At 38.9% G+C, this 19,465-nt stretch overlaps 1 protein-coding gene and 1 non-coding gene across 2 annotated transcripts; one reads left to right on the forward strand and one right to left on the reverse strand.

Moving 5' to 3' along the window:
* The first annotated feature begins 6,134 nt into the window (after positions 1–6,134).
* On the forward strand, positions 6,135–11,211 carry LOC104606586 (truncated FRIGIDA-like protein 1). Its single transcript, XM_010271864.2, has 3 exons — positions 6,135–7,302; positions 9,842–10,017; positions 10,103–11,211. The coding sequence occupies exons 1-3, from the start codon at positions 6,483–6,485 to the stop codon at positions 10,664–10,666; spliced, it is 1,560 nt and encodes a 519-aa protein (XP_010270166.1). The 5' UTR covers positions 6,135–6,482; the 3' UTR covers positions 10,667–11,211.
* A 7,479-nt stretch (positions 11,212–18,690) lies between these two features.
* Positions 18,691–18,764, reverse strand: TRNAT-AGU (transfer RNA threonine (anticodon AGU)). The gene has a single exon. It is a non-coding gene; the product is annotated as a tRNA-Thr (tRNA).
* Between the last annotated feature and the right edge of the window lie 701 nt (positions 18,765–19,465).

The raw sequence follows: 19,465 nt of genomic DNA on the forward strand, positions 1-19,465 counted from the left end.
ATCGAACAAGCCATATCCACGTTCAGCAACCTTTGCGAGTTTTCCCAAGTTTTCTGCAACCTCTCCATGTTCTTCATCAGTTTCCAGTTTCCTTTTGCCTTTTCCTTTTGGTGACGATAGTGGATCTATTGCTTTTGCTCGTAATAAGGAATCTCCAATTTCATCATCAATGTCATATGAGGGTGTGGGAACCTGACTATCAATTCCATGAGTCATAGAGGCTGAAGTTGCTTCACATTTGTTTAATTCCTTTGCAATAAAAGCTCAACTCTCGATAACCCGATCATTTCCACAAACAAGTGCCAAATCATCATAGTTTTCAATTTTTTTCCTATAATATTGTCTTGCCTATGGATGAGATTGAAAAAATAAGTTAATTCACCACATTAGACAAGGATAACAAAAGAAACATAATCCAAGCATTATATACAATCACATTCCTTAACATAATCCAAGAATTCCTATTAAAAGTCCTTGCCATATTTAAGGTGGGAAGTAAATAATATAACCTCATGAGTACAATCTTGTTTGGTTTTAACCAAGCACTAAGTCCCAGTTCAATGATATATTGATGAAACAAAAAATTCCTTATATTTTGGAGTTGGATGATCTATCATACTCGAGTTTAATGTGGTCTTGGACCAGTCCAGTTGGGCCTTGGATCTTCCCAAACCCATTGGCAACCCTATAAATGGTATGGTTACATGAGTATCAAACAATACCATTAAATAATTTTGGTAGAGTAGTCACTGTTAATGGTTCGTGAAAAGCAATTAACTATTCAATAAAATGACTATTGAAGAGGGGTGATTTGGCCCGACCTAGTAAGCAGTGGACACGTGGACACAACCTGGTAACTAGACGCATGACTCAACATCCTCGGCCACCAGGCAGGTTGACTTAGCCACCCCCGGCCACATTGGCAGGTTGGGTCACCTCGAGTACTTCAGTCACCTCAGATAGCACCAAAGACTGGGTATCTCGGGATGACCAAGCCTGCCAAAGCGACATGTGGCAGACATCTAGAAGCCTAACAACTATCTCCGAGCCTTTTGGGATCATGTCGCATAACCGTAGGCATTTACCTTATCCCGTCCGAATCGAAGGGAAACAGTAATCCTCATCAATTAACAGGGTTCCCGCCTTCCAGAAACGGACCTCTATAGCTCGGTCTGTTTATCTTGGGAGCATTCTGCAAGACCTACAGTAGCCCAGCTATATAAGGGCATCAACCCCTGAGACCCAGGTATGTGCAATTGTTTTCTCTCTAGCCTTCTAGCATACAAATTTCTAGTTTGCCACTCACATTACTGACTTAAGCATCAGAGCGACCTCGCCGGGTTAGCCACCCCGGGTTCTCTGATCCATTTGTATTGCAGTTCGACCAGCCAACCAGTGTTCAAGCTGTCATCCAATTAAGAGCTTCCAGATCGCGCACCATCAACTATCATTACTACTGATAAAGTGCATTGATGCTTTAACTAATTGACTAAATATACACTTGAAAACTACTTGCTATTGTGTTCTAATCTCTTTCCTAATCATGCATTATTAATGTGGATATATCTGTGATATTATGTTTCTCTGGTCAATTTATTAGGTGCTAGTTTTAGTTGGAGATCGAGAGACGTAGCCAAGTTAAGCCGTGGTATTGATAATTGAGTGCAGAGGCATTAGTTATCACATGTAGACTGGTTGTACAATGGATTACAGTGAATATAGTATTTCCTCATGGACTTGACCAAGGACACACTCCAATATTAGCAATGGCTTGTAGTTGCTCATGACAAAATGCATTCATTGAAGCTACAAAAACAATTAACTTGTGCTTGGATTGAGGGGTGCAAGGAAGTAAAGCAGTAGGCAGGATCTGCAATTTGGTAAATGATCTCCTATATAGCTGCTCGCCCATGATTATGTACTGAGCTGCTGGTCACTTTACCCTTCAGACCACGTTACGCTCCTTTGGCAGGGTCTTATGGCACAGATAGTCAATGAGGATCCATCCAGCTCGGTTTTGTCGTCATCATAGGGACGACCTCTTCTGCTACTTTTTCTATAGTCGGGTGCAGCAGGTCTTCTATATAAACTGTCATTCTTTTGGAGTCGATTGCACTAGCCAACATTGAGAATGCATTGGCTACAGGGTTCTCTGACCTCAGAATCTATTGGATATGCCAAGAGTGGAAGCTGTGCAGGAGATCCCTTACTTTGGCCAGGTATGCCAACATGGTTGGATCCCGAGCCTCATACTGTCCATTCACTTGGTTAACCACTAATTGCGAGTCGCTGCACACCACGAGATGCTTTGCCCTGACTTCCTTCGCTAGTGATAGCTCGACTATCAGTGCCTCATATTTTGCTTCATTGTTCAAAACTCGGAACGCGAACCGAAGGGCGTACTCCAGATTTACCTCGCTAGGCCCGTAGAGGCCCTGCTTCTGCACTAGTTGGACGAGCCATCCACATGGAGGATCTAGGGCTCTTCATCGCAAGTCGGGGATTCTTGAGCCGGGCAGGTGCCGCACTGGTCGGTGTCTCCGAGGAGGTTACTCGCTCGGCCATTCCAAGGATTGGCGAGCTGAAGGTACATTCGATGATGAAGTCTGCTAGGACCTGTGCTTTGATTACTAGTTACGACTCAAATCAGATGTCGTATTCACTGAGTTTGATTGCCCCATTTCGTAAGTCTCCCTAAGATCCAGGCTTCTATAGGATTTGCCTTAGAGGTTGGTCGGTCAGGACCACGATAGTGTGGGCTTGGACATAAGGTCTTAGCTTTTGGGCTGCTAACACTAAGGCGAAGTCCAGTTTTTCAATGTCCAGGTAATTGGTCTCAACAACGTGCATCACCTTACTTACATAATATACAGGTCGTTGTACTTTTTCTACTTCTGTAATAAGGATCGAGCTGACTACCTTGCCACTCGCGGAGAAGTAGAGTTTGAGATCTTCTCCAGGCCTGGGTTTGGTCAACAAAGGTGGTGAACTTAAATACTTCTTTAGCTCGTCAAAGGCGAGCTGACACTCTTCGGTCCACTCAAAATCTTGATTCTTTTTTATGGCCTTAAAAAATGGTAAACATCGCCCAACTGACCTAGACATAAATTGGTTCAGAGTGGCTTTTCAACCAGTTAGCTCTTGTACTTATTTTATGGTATTGGGAGGTCGCATATCTAAAATTGCCTAGATTTTTTTTCTGGGTTGGCCTTGATGCCATGTCGGCTAACTATATATCCGAGGAACTTGCCTAACGTGACACTGAAGACACATTTGTTCGGATTAAATTTCATGTTGTACTTCCTTAAAACATTGAAAACACATTCTAGGTCAGCTACTAGGGAGTTGGAAAACTTGGTTTTTACAACCATATCGTTTACATAATACTCCACTTTATTGCCAATTGAGTTTGATAAAATATTGTTTACAAGTCATTGGAAAGTTGCTCTAGTGTTTTTTAGACCAAAGGCATGACTTTATAACAGTACAAGCCCATCTCGGCTACAAAGGTAGTTTTTTCTTCATCACCCAGGTCCATAGAAATCTGGTTGTAGCTAGAGTATGCATCTATGAAACTCAAGAGCTCAAACCCTGAGATCGCATCTACCAAGCGGTCAATTCGTGTGAAAGGGAAGCTATCCTTCGGGAAAGCCCTGTTGAGGTCGGTATATTCGACGCACATGCGCCACTTGCTGTTGGCATTCCTCACGAGGACTGGGTTTGCAATCCAGCTCAGATATTAGACATTTCTAATGAAATCTGTTGTGAGTATTTTCCCTACTTCATTGTCTACTATCTTCCATCTTTATGGGGTGAGGTTCCTTTTCTTCTATCGGACTGATCTGAATATGGGGTCAAGATTTAGTTTAAGAGTTATTATTAGGGTCTATGCTAGACATCAAGCAAAAACTTGTAGATTATCGAGTAGAAAACTTACTAGGTTGGAGCATACTGATTCAGTTAGGCAAGCTTCTATCTGTACTGTCTTATCTGGCTCGACCTTTGAGACTAACACTAGGACAACGTCTTCCATATGTCGGGCTCGCTCGTCTATGTTCTCAAGTGGCGGCTCTAGGTCAACATTGACGGTTATTTTGCCCTTGGCCTTCAAAGCTGCTAAGTAGAATTTGCGTGACTCTAGTTGGTCACCTAGCATAACTCTAATACCCTCGGTAGTAGGGAATTTCACTGCCAAGTGATAGGTCGACACTATCGCTCGAAGGGCATGCAGAATAGGTCAGCCTAGGATGGTGTTGTAAGGGGAGGGTGTGGTGACTACAATGAAATCGTGATCAAACCAGACCAAGTTGGGGGTCGAGCCTGCTATAACTGGTACCCTCACCTGGCCAATGCGCCAGACTACCTCTCCGCTAAAGCCAATCAAGGGTATCTTGGTTGGTTGCAAGTCTTTGTCGAGCTCCATGCGCTCGAATGCTTCTTGGAAAATTATATCGGTTGAGCTCACCGAGTCAACCATAATTCTTTTTACCTCAAAGTCATTGATTGTCAATTTCACAACTAAAGCGTCGTCATGCGGATACTATATACCGCGCATGTCATCTTTAGTGAAATATATTACTTCTTCTCTTCTAGGGTGCTTCGGCGGATTATTGCTGTCATGCTCGAGGTCTCGGACTGAGGTTCTTTCTGTCGAGGTGGTACATCCTGCTATTATTGATCCCCTGATTATCATATTAATAATTCACCGGATGGGTCGCTTTAGTGGCTATTGATTTCGGGGAGCTGGGTCTCTTTCTTGCTCCCTGCTAGTTTGGGGTGCCTCCTTGCGTTGTTCGGCAGGTCGGTCTTCTTCTTCTCCCTTGACGAACTATCTGAGATATCCGCGGTGGATCAATTTCTTGATCTCGTCCTTAAGGTTCCTACAGTTCTTTGCATCGTGACTGATGTCACGGTGGAAGTGGTAGAGTTAGAGTGCCTGGGTTATTTATACCTGGGGTGGGCACTCCAATGCCTAAGTCAGCGAGATGTTTTTATGAGTTCTTCAAGATCTAGAGAGTGCGAGGGCTTAATTGCGCATAACTCTTCAGGTAGAAATGAGCCCTTTATATAGATGTGAGTGATCAGAGACCTCTTGCAACGGGTCTCATATTCTCACAGAGCCGTCCGTTGAGTTGGGAGAATAATGACACCAATTACGTAATTTGTGTGGGGGTTGAGCTCCGTCTGATTAATTCAGGTGCATGCCATGTGGGTAGGCCAGCCTAACAGTCGACTCATCAATGCTCCAGAGATCCCGGACTGGCAACGGATCTATGTGACAAGTCAACGAGCATGCCTTGTAGGTCGCCTGTGATACTTCTCGTAGCTTGACCAGTTTGGGAGTAGGTCGTCCCTAGTTCAAAGTCCTATTACCTCGGCCAAGCCGAGGTATTCCAGGTTAGCCTATGCGAGGTGCTATGAGCCGACTTGTCGAAGTTATCTGCTTATTCAGCGCCGAGGTGTCTTCTCGAATGCCACATGTCGTAATGTCATTCGGAGGACTAAATTTCCCCTCGTCAGCTCCTCTTCTCCTATTTTAAATAATAATAATGAGATATTTTATTATTTTAAGGTTTTGAGGACTTTTTAATATAAATAAAATGTTTTTTATTAAATAAAAAAATATATTTAAAAATTTCTTACTGAACTTGGGCTCAGGTCCAGACTTCGGACCAGGTTTGGGCTCAGGCCTGAAAGTGCTATGTTGATACTTGATAGACAAAGATAAGGCCTTGAATATGTCTAAAGGCAACGTTCGGGGTCAGTATATGAATGTGTAATTACTACTAATTACTCGGCAAAATGCCAAAATTCAAATCTCTCTCCCCAACCTTCACTTGGTGCATGTTTTCACCAGGTCTTTCGATTGTTTACAAGCTGGGAAGACAAAAAAATTGGTCTAATCTCGTTTGGCATACGAGAAAGATCTAGTCGCCAAAAAACATGACGCCGAAAAAACGTACAAAGTTCATTTTGGGCTGATTTCAGGAAACTCCAAATGAAACTTCTTTCGCGTCCTTCACGTTTTAATCTTACACGGAAATACCCGAAACGAAAGACCGAAAACACTATTGACCGTGAGAACTACGAAAATATATTCTCAAAAAGACTTGCCAAACGACCCTTTCTATACAATCGATCTTTCACCGCTCGATATGCATCGAACGCACCAGAAAAGATCTCCAGTCCCTAATCCCTATATAAAAGGGGTCCATCTCACTTCGTTGTTGCCTGCTATGTTTTCTATTGCAATTTGCAAGGCCAATGATTTATCTTCTACGTAGAAGAAATTAGGGTTAGGGTTAGGGTTCTTCAGGATCGGATTTTATCCTTCGCATGTATCGGTTTTAGGGTTTGTCTTGTTCTTAGATTTTCTGGTTGTTGAGCTCTAGGCCTTGAAATAGGTAGGCGTTGCGGAGTATTTTTCCCTTCTCCCCCCTAACCCCCGGCTCTGTTCAGTTGTTCTGGGGTTTTTATGCAGGATGTCTTCAACTAAGGCGATTTCTGCTTCTCTGAAATCCGTGGATGCGAAAAAGGAGAGCCTTCGTAAAGCCTTCGAAGATCTCCAGTCGCATTCATCTTCGCTTGCCTCCTTCACCCTTCAGTGGAAGGATCTGGAGGATCACTTTGACTCCATCCAAAAATCTCTAGAGCATCGATTCAAGGAGCTCGAAGCGAAAGAAGCCCAAGTCTCTGCCAAGGGATCGGCGCCAAAACAGTCTCCGCCGGAGAAAGACAAATCCGCCGATAAACCTTCGCCGCACCTGCCGGCGAAAAAACCAGATGAGCCTGAACGTAGTCCTCGTCCGGAGCTCAAATCTCTTTGCGTCAGCATGGACGGAATGGGATTGCGGTCTTATATAATAGAGCATCGCAAGGAGCTTCCGTTCGTTAAGGACGAACTTGCCGGTGCTCTTCGTACTGCGTCAGATCCGGCGACGTTAGTTCTGGACGCAATGCAAGGATTCTTCCCTCCGAATTCGAAGGGAGACAAGGATGGTGAGTTGGCTTCTATCAGAAGAACCTGTATTCTTCTGCTGGAGCAGTCGGCGGCGATAAGCCCCGAAATTAGGCCTCATGTGAAGGAAAAGGCAAAGAATTTAGCTCATGAATGGAAAGGGAAGGTTAGCAAGGGGGGTGAAAATCCATTAGAGGCCTTAGGGTTTTTGCAGCTTTTAGCTACGTATGGGTTAGGTTCTGCATTTAATGCAGACGAGCTTTTAGATCTTGTTGCCACGGTTGCTCGGCGCAGACAGGCTGTTGATTTGTGTCGGGCGATTGGTTTCTCAGATAAGATTCCTGGTATGTCTCTGGAAACTTCTCTCAATTTTACTGGATTGCATTGTTTTAAGGACTTTGTCATCATATTTTGTAATTCATGCTTGATGATTTTTCATCCTTTTTTTTTTCTGGTGTAACGTTTCAGTGCTCCATGCATCTTTCATGGATGGTTCTTTTAAATCGAAGAGATCCTTTTTTTTTTTGTCTACAGCTGTTACAAGTGGACGGCATGTATTGTCACTTTTTCTTTTTGACTGCCTAATTTCCGTTGTGGTTTTCCCCTCGCGTAGTGGTTAGATGTCTAGGAAAAATTCCCATCATCTCATTGCACGGATGCCCACTGCCAAAGGAGCCTTGCATAGATGATTATCATGATCCATAATAAGAGTGGTTAAATTGTATTGATTATTTGATCTTTTGATATTTTGTTCGTAGATAGTTTGTTGTACTGCAAGTTTTCCTATTGAACTTTGCCTCTTATACTATTCACATCCTTAATCTGTACATCAATTTGTTGTTGTACTTCATCTTCTTTTTAAGTTTCAGTTCTTACTGTGTGTTCGCCAAAAATAGTGTTGTTTGAGGCAATCTACACCTGGAGAAACAGCATTGTGGTTTCTCATGGTTATTATACAAACTACAAACTACTCCCCGTTCATTGTACAGTGAAAATTCTCTTGATTTTGTAATTTTTTTAATTCGATACCCCTATTATGGTTTTTGGATATTGCCTTCAAAGTGCAGTATCATTGTTTTGAGTTACTCTTATGTTGTTTTATGATATCTTTTTCATGTGTTCTTTTTCTGGGATTGCTTTGGTCAAAATGGGAGTGGTCAGAGCGATTGCCCTCTCTCTGTTTCTTGAATGCTATTCTAATTTAATTATAATGTAACTTCTAAACTTCACATGTGTCCATGATTCCATGGGCTTTCTCATTGTGCTTCATTCCTCTACTTTTTGGCATTCTGTTCTTTCCATCAGCCTTTAGAGTCTGATATGGGCTCTTGATTGCTCCTTCTCTTCTTCTATGAAGAGCTTTGGAGTTCTGTCATTTGGACTGATCATGTTCCTGTTAAAGCTAATTGGGAATAATCTCTGCAATTATTACATCTAATTGCTGCAGGGCCATATATTCAACCCTCCTCTTGGCTTCCCTGTCAGTTCTGTAGTTTTCTGTTGTCGTTTTCTCAGAATATCATAATGTGCATTGGTTGCAGTTCTTTGTTACAGGTTTCATATGTCTTTTTGTCTTTCTAATATTCATCTTATTTGCATTTGCAATGCATCGGGCTTGATTGGTCAGCGCCAGTCATGTATAGACAAGGTTCTTTCTACTTTGTCAAGATTCTATTCATATATTTGATTCAGAATGCTGGTCGAGGTTCTTGATAGAGCAGAGTGACAGAGCATGAGTCATATAGACGATCCTACATGGTTGGGATTATGGCTGAGTTTAGTTGGAAAGTGTGTGGGCTTTGTCCTGACCTAAGAATGTCTTTCGTTTTGGTTTTTAATAAGCTGTTAGTGTTATTTGCATGATAGACATGCCTAATCCTTCTTTACATGTTGTTTAAGTCCAAGCTTCATAAGCATTTCATGAGTCTGTCTTTTGATTTTTATGATATTTGATGGAGGAGTCTCTCCTATTATATATATTTTCTCAATGGGTGCAATCACCTGTATTTATAAACGCAAGTCAGTTTTTAACTGATTTCGTATTTTCAGTAGTTAATGCCATAGAAGGGCATAGAAACATAGAAAGTCTTCAGTTTTTTGGAATTCCTCTATTGATGTGCTATATTGTTGCATAATTGAGTATGTTTGCCAAAAGTACCTCTTGGCAATGAAAATGTAGTCTCTTATTGTTTTTTATGGTATTACTTTATAGGATACATTTTAGACTAAATGGTTCCTTGAAGTTCTCATTTGGATTCTTGTCTATTTACCTTTGCTCTTGTATCCACTTTATTCTACAGTTTTACTGAACCTATTATTGAGGCAGTACTGTGGTTTCTGTTCGTTCCTATGTTCTTGCATTCCCATGGAGCACCCATACTTAATCCAATTCTGTGTCGATCCTTTGACCACTATAACCTGCATATTTATATATTTATGTCCTTTGTGACTTTGAATTTGTCTCTTATGGATGGGGTATCAGTTCCATAACCATATTTGAGGATTGAATGGCTTACTATGCCTTGCTTTTATTTTTACATTTCTGAGGTCTATTCTGCCTCATCAATTATCTATAGCACTTTATGCATTTTGTTGTCTCTTTTTTATTCTATAGCTATCTTGCTTTTATTTTGTGCTTTAATGGATATTAGTGTAGTGTAGTAAATTTGCCACTTATTATTGCCTTTGCAAATTCTGTTTTCTATGATGACAGGCATTTATTTGTTCTTCTTTGATGTCCTTTTTGTTCCAGTAAAATTGGATACTTCACTAGGCAGAACTTATCTCCTTTAGTAATTTACATCAAGTCTAATTGTTGGTTGTTTTCTGTTCCTTGAGGGCAGACTGATGGAACCTTGCGGTTATTTTCTTACTTCATTGCAGATTTTATTGAGAAACTAAAAAATAATGGGAAGCATCTTGAGGCTGTAAAATTTGTTTTTGCATTTGAGCTCGTTGACAAGTTCCCACCTGTACCCTTACTTAAAGCCCATGTTAAGGCATCCAAGAAGGTTGCACAAGAGATACGAAAGAAAGGAAACGATTCTATTCAGGCACAGGTAAATTTATTCTTTTCTGTTTGTCGGGATAGATTTTGACCTTGAAGGCCATTACATATCTTTTTATATATACAATTCCCTACAGAATGAGGCCTCCGCCAAAGAAATTGCTGCCTTGAAAGCAGTAATTAAATACATTGAGGATCACAAGCTTGAATCCGAGTACCCTCGAGAGAGCCTTGACAAGCGTATTGAACAGATGGAGAAGCAGAAATCTGACAGGAAACGCCCGGCAGCAACTCCTGCACAAAAGCCTCAATCGCAACAGCAGCAGACAGGGAACAAACGTCCTCGGCCTGCTGTACCAGCTCCTCCAAGGACTCTTGCTGCAGCTACTTCTGTTCCCTCAATCCAACAAGCCCAACTGCAACAGCCTAGTTTATTGCAGGATAGGTTTACTCCATATTTAAGTTCAACAGCTGGGCCATATGGCTTGGCAAGCCCTTCTACTGTTACACCATATATGAGTTCAACAGGTGGATTATATGGGTTGGCAGGAAACTCAAGTTTTGGTGCTAACCTTAGTCCAACTAGATCATCTTACCCATACGTTTCTGAGTCCCGCCCAGCCTCTGGTCTTTATGACAGGTCCACTGGATTTGGTGGCTACGGGTTGCCATCTCAGTACCGTCAGTCTTTCTATCCATGATACTTACAGTTGGATGCTTTAGAAGTGTATAGTTGGGGTTGTGAGCTTGCTCTCATCCCAAATGTTCATATGGTTGGTCTTTCTGGTAAAGACTCGAGGATTAAACTTTCTCACATCTTACATCTGGCAAGGTTGGTCTTTTGGTAGTCAAGTCAGTCGTCTTGTAATTGTCAGTCCTTTATTGAAAGCTAGTATTACTGCAATCATGAACAGGTAGGAGTTTGCTATGATGTTAGTCTTTGTACATGAAGAACTAATTCCACCTTGAAAGGTGAACATTGGCTTTTCATTATTGCAGTCTGTTTATTCTTCGTTGCATATGGGTTTGCTTTTTCTTGTTTCATCATGCTCTCCAGTTGTTGATTTTACGTAGTTACCAGTCAACATCAGTCAATGCCTTGTGGCATTGATTTTTTAATGGTCTTGATGCCATATGCACAAGGCTTTGATCTATTTTCATGGGCAAGCAATGTATTATTGACATTGTTACATCCAATTAGTTATTTTTTTTGCTGACATGCTTATATATAGCTGTACTATTCCAATTCAGAGGTCATTCAACCTTTTTTTTTATCTGTGGCTATGCCTGTGAAGTTATTCTTGATGCTTCATGGTCTATTCGAGTGTGGCTAACCTTTACTGGAGAAATCTAATTCCTGGTTTTGGGGTGGTATCCAGGAATTCAATCCAGGATACCGGTGTAGGAATCAAGAAATGGCAACGGTAGTTTGTGCAAAAATTTTTGTGCTTTAGGGTGTGCTTGATCTGTGATGCTAACCAACTATCAACGCTTGTGGTCTTTTCCTTGTATGTAGTCTCGGACTGGAATTTATTTTGCTCGTCTTTCTTTTGATGCACATATTAGCTGTACCGAACTTGTATTCTTACCGTGCTATGGTTTTGGCATTCCCATTGAGAGATGGGTGTTCGAAACAACTGCAGATTCTGGTTTTTAGTTACAGAGTATGCAACATATTCTGTCGTTTTGGTTGATTGTTTGTTTTGAGGGGAGAGGCTGCTGGTTTTTTGGGCGTTGGCAGGCTTTTGTGGTTCTGTAGTTTCTTGTTTTAAACCCGTGTTTTCTTTCTCGGTTTGTATTGTTCAGTCCACCCCTACAAATCTTAGCCTTTTATTGTACAGGTGGGATGAATCCTGATCGTGGATCAATGCTAAATCCATAGGCAGGATGCGGTTTATAGGGGGTTACTAATAGAGTAGGAGGGGGCTGCAATGTTAGATTTCTGACGTGGAGTGTAGTCTATTCGTCTCTTTTTTCTCTTTTTTCTACTGTGGTACATTGAACAAGGGTGGTTCTGATTTTTGTTGCCGTTTGGTATGCAGATTTCATTATGGGTTTTGTTGCGGTGAACTATTTGTAGAATTGTTGCCATTAAGTTCTGGCGATTTCCCATAATGCCGGGGTTGAGCGTATTCTGGTGGGTAACAGAAACACAATAAGCTACCCACCGGCCTTGACCATTAAGACGATGTTTTTCCCTCTTGACATTTCTCGTCACGGATTTCTGCAGGCTACTACTATTTACCCCTTCTGGGTTGTGGAATAACCTATTTTAATCCTTGATGGTTGAGCATTATGATCCAGTTGGGGTGCAAGTTAGGCGTGTGGGGTCGGTCAACCCAGGCCTGACCCCAAAATATGGGATTAAGGCACTCGGGGTGGGCTTGGGCCCGGGCTGCATTTATGTAAAATGTATACATACGAGTATATATAAAGATAAATATGTATGAACACAAGTAAATGTGTATACAAACTTTATGTATTGTATATATGTAAATGTGTATACAAAAGTTATGTATATAAACATATGCATTAGTGTGTATAATTGGACTGGGCTTGGGCTATTCAAGTCCAGCTGACTTCTTGAGCCTGAGCCCAACCCTAGGATCTGTGTAAATTTTTGGATTGGGTCGGTTTGGGCTCAGAATAGTTCCACTCAAATTGCACCATTATAATTCAGTTATTTTCTTCTTCCCCTAATTAGCCGAAACATTCAATTTTTGAAGCTATCTTTATAAAAGCTGATGCAATTGTGATATGTTTGTATAGAATTCTGCAAGGATTTGTGGACTGTTTAGTCAATTGCAAATTAAATGATATAAAGGGCCTGTGTTGTACAAAAACATTTCCCAAAGATTGCAATCAGTTTACTTAATTGGCCTTCCATTAGATGAATGCCCAAAAAGGATAGATTTGGTCCTAACTTCCATTCAAATAAATTTAATTAAACAATAAAATTGAAAATGTCATTTTCTGCACCTATTAACACGAGCAATCACTCTATTTTGCTCTATTTTGTCAAATTTGTTTTTTTTTTATATGAAAAGGTGTTGGGGGTACTTTTATTGGTTTGAAGGAAAAAGCAGGAAAAGGTAGAGAAAAAGTATGGCTCTTTTAAGTAGGCACTCGTTCAAATTTTCATAGAATAAAAGTAACAAAGGTTTTCTTTAGTTCAAGGTAAATTACTACATGGGAGTTGAATAAGAGTTGCGAAATTAATGGGTATGCTCTTGCCTTTCAGGAAAGCTTAGTTTGTGGAGAGGACAAATACAAATATTTACGGTGAAAAATCTTTTATGTTGTATTTCTATACCTGATTTTTTAACCGAACATATTTGTATTTGTAATTTCCCAAACTTAGAGCCTCGGTAAAGTAGTAATCCACCCAATTGAAGTTGTAAATCATAAAACATTCAACTTTACTGTGAATAATACTTGAAAAGATATTAAGATATAAACTCTGGAGATTTGAAATAAATCTTAAAAATATACAAGTAACAATAAATCTAATTCTTAAATAACAAACAAACTTTATATACAAGTAACATGTACTCTAATGGTGCCTTCTCATTATAATTCTATTTGTAGATATTTTCGATGAAGTCAACATCAAAATTGAAGCATCAACTAGAATTTCATGTGCAATCAACAACAAAAAAAAAAATACTTAGATGTTATTTTTACACTATAGGGCTATAAACATTCAAATGGACCGATACCCACACTATGCGCCTATGCCCGCCTTTGAATTGGCAACAATTCTGAGTTGGCACCTACCCTGACTGTACATTGAACCTACAAATTCTGACACGGGGTATCGGTCATTCTCTCTTATTTTTATTGTTAACTAAATCATTAAATACTGATGAAAGAAAAAAGTCTTAATTTAGAAATCCTTTTATTTCTAGTATAATTAGTCCAAGATTCAGAGAACCTATGCACCTATAGGGCTATAAACATTCAAATGGTCTGATACCCACACTATGCACCTATGCCTGCCTGTGAATTGGCATCAATTCCGAGTTGACACCTACCCTGACTGAACATTGAACATACAAATTTGGCCATGGGGTATCTGTCATTCTCCCTTATTTTTATTGTTAACTAAATCATTAAATACTGATGAAAGAAAAAAGTCTTAATTTACAAATCCTTTTATTTCTAGTATAATTAGTCCAAGATTCAGGTCGTATGGAAGAATGAAACTGGTGATTTTCTTGTTGGAATAGTTATTTTGTATTTATTCTTATTTCTAATATAATTATAAAAACCAGGAAAATTGATTATTACCATAAAATTTTAATAGATTCAACGTCATATATAGAAATACATTATTATTACTGTCCTCGTATCATGCAAACCATATCCAAAATGTGGGAGAAATCCATATATCTACTTTTTTTAATGAAAAGTATGATTTTATCAAGGGGAGGTCCCCTCCCAAAAAAAGCTATATGCTCCAATCCAAGGGCCAAAATGATATATAGAATCTCATTTATTAGATGCCAAAGTCATTGTCTGATATTTATCTCCCGCCTTTGATTACAGATTTACAGTTGTTCAAGAGCATCCCTGTTGATTACAGTTGTCTTGATGGTCAGTTTTGTTTAGCATGGTTGTACATAGATGAGGAAAGAATATCAACCAAACCCACTTTCAGAAAAACAAAAAGTTGCAGGAAAATGTTTATTTATTTTTCTTAAATATCCACCAAACCCACTTTCAGATTAAAAAACTCGATTTTGTTTTCCACTTTTCCTTGCTTGTTTTTAGTAGGTATGGAGTCTTTCACTTGTATGGACTAATAGACCATGGAGCTCTCCCACAATTTTCAAAGCAAAAAAAATGTTGTTAGAAGTTGCTGGAGCATAATGCCCATAATGTAACCATGGATATGGCAGTGATATAAAATATAATTTCTGCATTTGGCCACATATAATTGGAAAAACCTCTATGTTATTATTCATCAATATTGTGCAATATGCTACATTATCAACCAAAGAAAATTTCAACTTTCCATTTTTCCATACTTGCCATGCCAAACCGCAAATAAGACCTTGGTCACAGGGGCGGAGATTGGGGGACCCAGGGGAGCCATGGCCCTCTTATTGCCCAGAAAACTCTTTTCATGTATATTTTTCCCCTTTTCCAAGTTCCAATTGCCCCCCATTGGGGTGTAAACGGATTGAAATCGAGTTGGATCAGCCAATATCTAAATTTCAATTCAATTAAAAAAAATCAATATCTGAATTCGATTTGATATTCGATGGATATTGAAAGTTAATATTTAAATTTGAATTCGATTAAATATTTAAATATTTGATTCGATTTGAATTTGATTAATTAATTATTTTAGATAATTAATAAATATTTTATTTATATAAAGTCTATAAATATATAAATTATTTATATAATTTAATCATTATATATATATATATATAAATTATATAAAACATTTAAAAATATTATATTTTACATATAATAATTAAATAATCGGTCGAATTCTGATATCTATCAAATTGAATCATGTAATCAGGTCATATCCGAATTTGACGGGTTAGATATTCGAATTATCTGAATTCAATTTGATTGTGTTAAATCTCGAATTCAAAATTTGATTTTCAAATACATTTGACACCCCTATCCCCCCACCTCCACTTTAGGTTTTGGCCCCTTTTATAAAAATTTCCTAGCTCCACCTTTGCTTGCTAATTTTTTTGGTATCCGAGTAATGTGCTTACAAGAGTTGTCTGAGTACATTGTGCCATTGCATTTTGACTCGACTTACCTTGGTAAAGACAGAAGTGGGAGATGATTAATGTTAGGTGGGTGGGTACCCACCCTCCAGGCATCAATTATTTGGGGAACCGATACTCCAAAAAACTCATTTTCTATGGGATTCATTATAGCAACTCGAACACTGGAAAGTTGGTCAATTACCCAATCACCCGATTGACCAACTTAGTCCTACAAGATACTGACAAACGAACAAAAGCTATGTGTAAAACCCGATGTATGAAGGCCTTGAATGATCCAATCACTCCAGACTTAATAGATATCCATTTTATCATCCAAGGTGTTAGAGTTGAGCTTAATTGGTACTCCCATGGTTTTGAAAACTGACATGTGAACGAAATCAATCACTTTGACCACCATTTTCTGGATCAGCGGTTCTTTGATCAATTCATTATTATTTTTTTTTCAAGTTGACTGGCACAGTTGTCTGGTCCGATCCAATTTTCAAAACAGTGATTCTGAATGACATGCCTTTTTTATCCCCGGATCTTAGAACACTTTTTACTTTTTTTAGCAAAAGGCTTTTTCGTTGGTTATTAACATGGGAAAATCTATGATATGGATCAATCAACATTTGGCTTTTTGTTTCGGTGAATACGGGTTATCCCAGGTAACCGGTTTCAAAAACAACTATTTAAATTATATTTCAAAAAAGAAATTCATTTCAAGATAAGGAAGATGTTGACGTACGTCTTCATCATTAAACGTCACCCTCCTCCCCCTTTTCTCTTTCTCTCAAAATTCCAACCCCCATTGATTTTTCCCCAAATTCCAACACCCATGCCTTGCGTTATGCCAACCTCATTGCCAAGAAGCAACCGAGTCCTGCTACAGAGAGAGAGGCAACCTTTATTGCCGATGGAAAATGGCTTCCCAAGCTGCAATCGAGTCCATTGTCGCCTTCAAGAGACAAGACAACCTTCGTTGGCGGAAGGTAATAATTAATTAATTAAGCTCTTCAAGTACTTATTATTCTGTTAACCACCTGCAGCCACATCTATAAACTGTAGTCTATAGGTGATGAGAGGTGTATTTTTCGGCATTTTGGTTATTAACCAGATTTCTTGAGGAATTGCTGTAGGATTCTGTCATCGAAGAAGAGTTCCACAATGCACATATCCGTGGGCAACTGCTGAGGTGGTGAAATAGCTGAATTGTAGCACTGGAGATTGAGTTAGTTTTGATTCATTAATCTGTATATATTTTTTTTTTTTTGGGGGGGGGGGAGTGAGTTCATGAGGGTAAGATCAGTTTCTGTTCACATTACTATAACTGCTAATTCGTATAATGCAGCATCGTACTGGTAATAATGGTCTTTCTTGGTAGAGCTCCAACTCCAACATAACAAAACAAAATATCAAAATCTCTCTAGCTTGTAACAAATTCAGAAATGTATCCAACCCAGAAGAAAATGCAACTCAATTACTTTTTACTGACTGACCAAGTGTTTTAGCTTCTTTGTTAACATTCAATTCTTCTGAAAATACAACTCAATTACTATTTCCCTGTATGTGCTTATTTTCAACTTCTCAAAGCATTTCTTTCACTTACTATGTCTTGTGTTTGTTGATTTTTGGTTTACAGATTGCAGTTATGCCACTAGGAGAGGAGGAATTTCATTTGGTAGCCATGTTATCTAGGAAGAATGATGAACAATATTTATGTTTTTGGGGTTTTAATGTTGCACCAGGGCTTTACAATTCTTGTCTTGTCATGCTAAATCTTAGATGTCTTGGCATGGTATTTGATCTTGATGAAACACTTGTTATAAACACAATGCAATAATTTGAGGATCGAATTGATGCCTTACAGCGGAAAATAAATACAGAGGTGGATCCCAAACGCATTGCTGGCATGTTAGCTGAGGTTAAGTACTATAAGGATGACAAGATTATTTTGAAACAATATGCATAAAATGATTAGGTTGTCGATAATGAAAAGGTGATTAAAATTCAATATGAGATTGTTCCAGATTTGTCTGACAACCATCAAGGCATCAACCAATTGCTCGTCCACTTATAAGGTTACAGGAGAGGAACATTATTTTGACTCGCATAAATTCTGGGGTATGTATTCACCAAATCCAAATCTTTTACTTAGGTCAAATCCATAACCCAATTGTGGATTAACGATTTCAAAAAGGAGAAGTTGGACCAGAAGAGGGAACTCGAAGGAGATAAGAATGGGTAAGGAGGATTCGATTAACAGATAGGTTAAAGAGTGTTGTTCTAAATTTTAATTAATATATAAAAAATAATTATCGATTACTTAAATAAATTCAGTAGCGCTATAGATAGAGGTTTTCAATATCATAGTCGTCGGACCCAACATTTGTAGCGCCCAAGAATATAATACTGATATGAACGATACAATGCAATATGTATTAATACTTTAAACATTCTTCCTGGGTCGTGGGTTACATGATTTATTGTTTTGTGAAAGGTCTCGTGCCTCTGCTGTAAACAACTTATCTGGTTTTTACAATTGTGATCTAGGTGATGTTTGGTTTTATCGGCGATCCCTTCGATGAGATTTCTTAGAAATCGCCAATTTCTGAGATCGCTGAGTTCTCAAAAATCAGAGAATTTGTTTATTTGGAACCATTCCTAAGTAATCAACAATGAGTTTGTTATGGGAACAATCTCCCTTTTCCACACCAGATGCCACGGATCGACCGGAAAGAGGAAGCAGCGAAAATGGCAATTCCTCTTTATTTTTAGGCCTGATTTTCATAATCGTTTTTAAGTGAATTATTGATTATTCAGAAATCAGCCAACTAAACAGTAGATTCATCAGGGCTTTTTAATCGCTAACGTGGGTCTAATGTGACCGATTTCTGAGAAATCTGTCTGTCTGCATTGAGCCATTGATACCGACTAAGCATCACCCTATTTGCTTCTTGCAATGGCGATTAAAATATACGTAAATATGCTTTCATTGAGATTCGAACTCAAGACCTCCCGCTTACTAAACGGGTGCTCTAACCAACTGAGCTATCAAAACATTTCTTATTTAAAATCCTAATTATTTCCTTTGACTTTCTTATCAACATATGCAAACCACCACATTTTATGGGCTTCGACAATAAGTCCACGTCCAGTCGCCCAGCGGCGTAGGAGCGAAGAGAATTTAGAAAAATCCGCTACTATTTCAACAGTACAAGAATTACCATTAAAAAAGAAAGGAAAAAACTCTCCCCCCAAAACTAACAGATGGATGATTTCCTACTTCAGTTTATGGTTTCTCACCCAAAGAAAATCCAATGCCAAACGCAATCACTGCATTTTCTCAAAAAATATTGCACTTCAGGCTGCGTTTGTTTGTGATATAAATGCAAATATGTACTTTGCATAAATACCCTTTTTTTGTTCAAAGATGTAAAATGGTTTCTCAATTCTAACCCGTTTTTGTTCTCTTCTTATTTATTTTAAATTGATGCAAAAGGCTGTACGGTGGTCTCTCTCCCATTCGATCAACTTGAGATTCAAAAAATAGGTACAACAATGCACTCTCCTCACCTTACTACAATGTCAACAGAAAAAGACATTTTTCTTCTCTTAATTGTTGCATTTTTTTTTTATTTCAAACAACCACTCACAAATCTGAACCGGATAAATACCCCAATTCTGCGTTTGTATCACAAACAAATGCAACCTCAGGCTCAGTTTCAAAAGAGTACACATACAAATTTATAGTGTAAAATC

The sequence above is a fragment of the Nelumbo nucifera genome, chromosome 1 (genome assembly GCF_055504915.1).
Source record: "Nelumbo nucifera cultivar China Antique chromosome 1, China Antique-T2T, whole genome shotgun sequence".
NCBI lineage: Eukaryota > Viridiplantae > Streptophyta > Magnoliopsida > Proteales > Nelumbonaceae > Nelumbo > Nelumbo nucifera.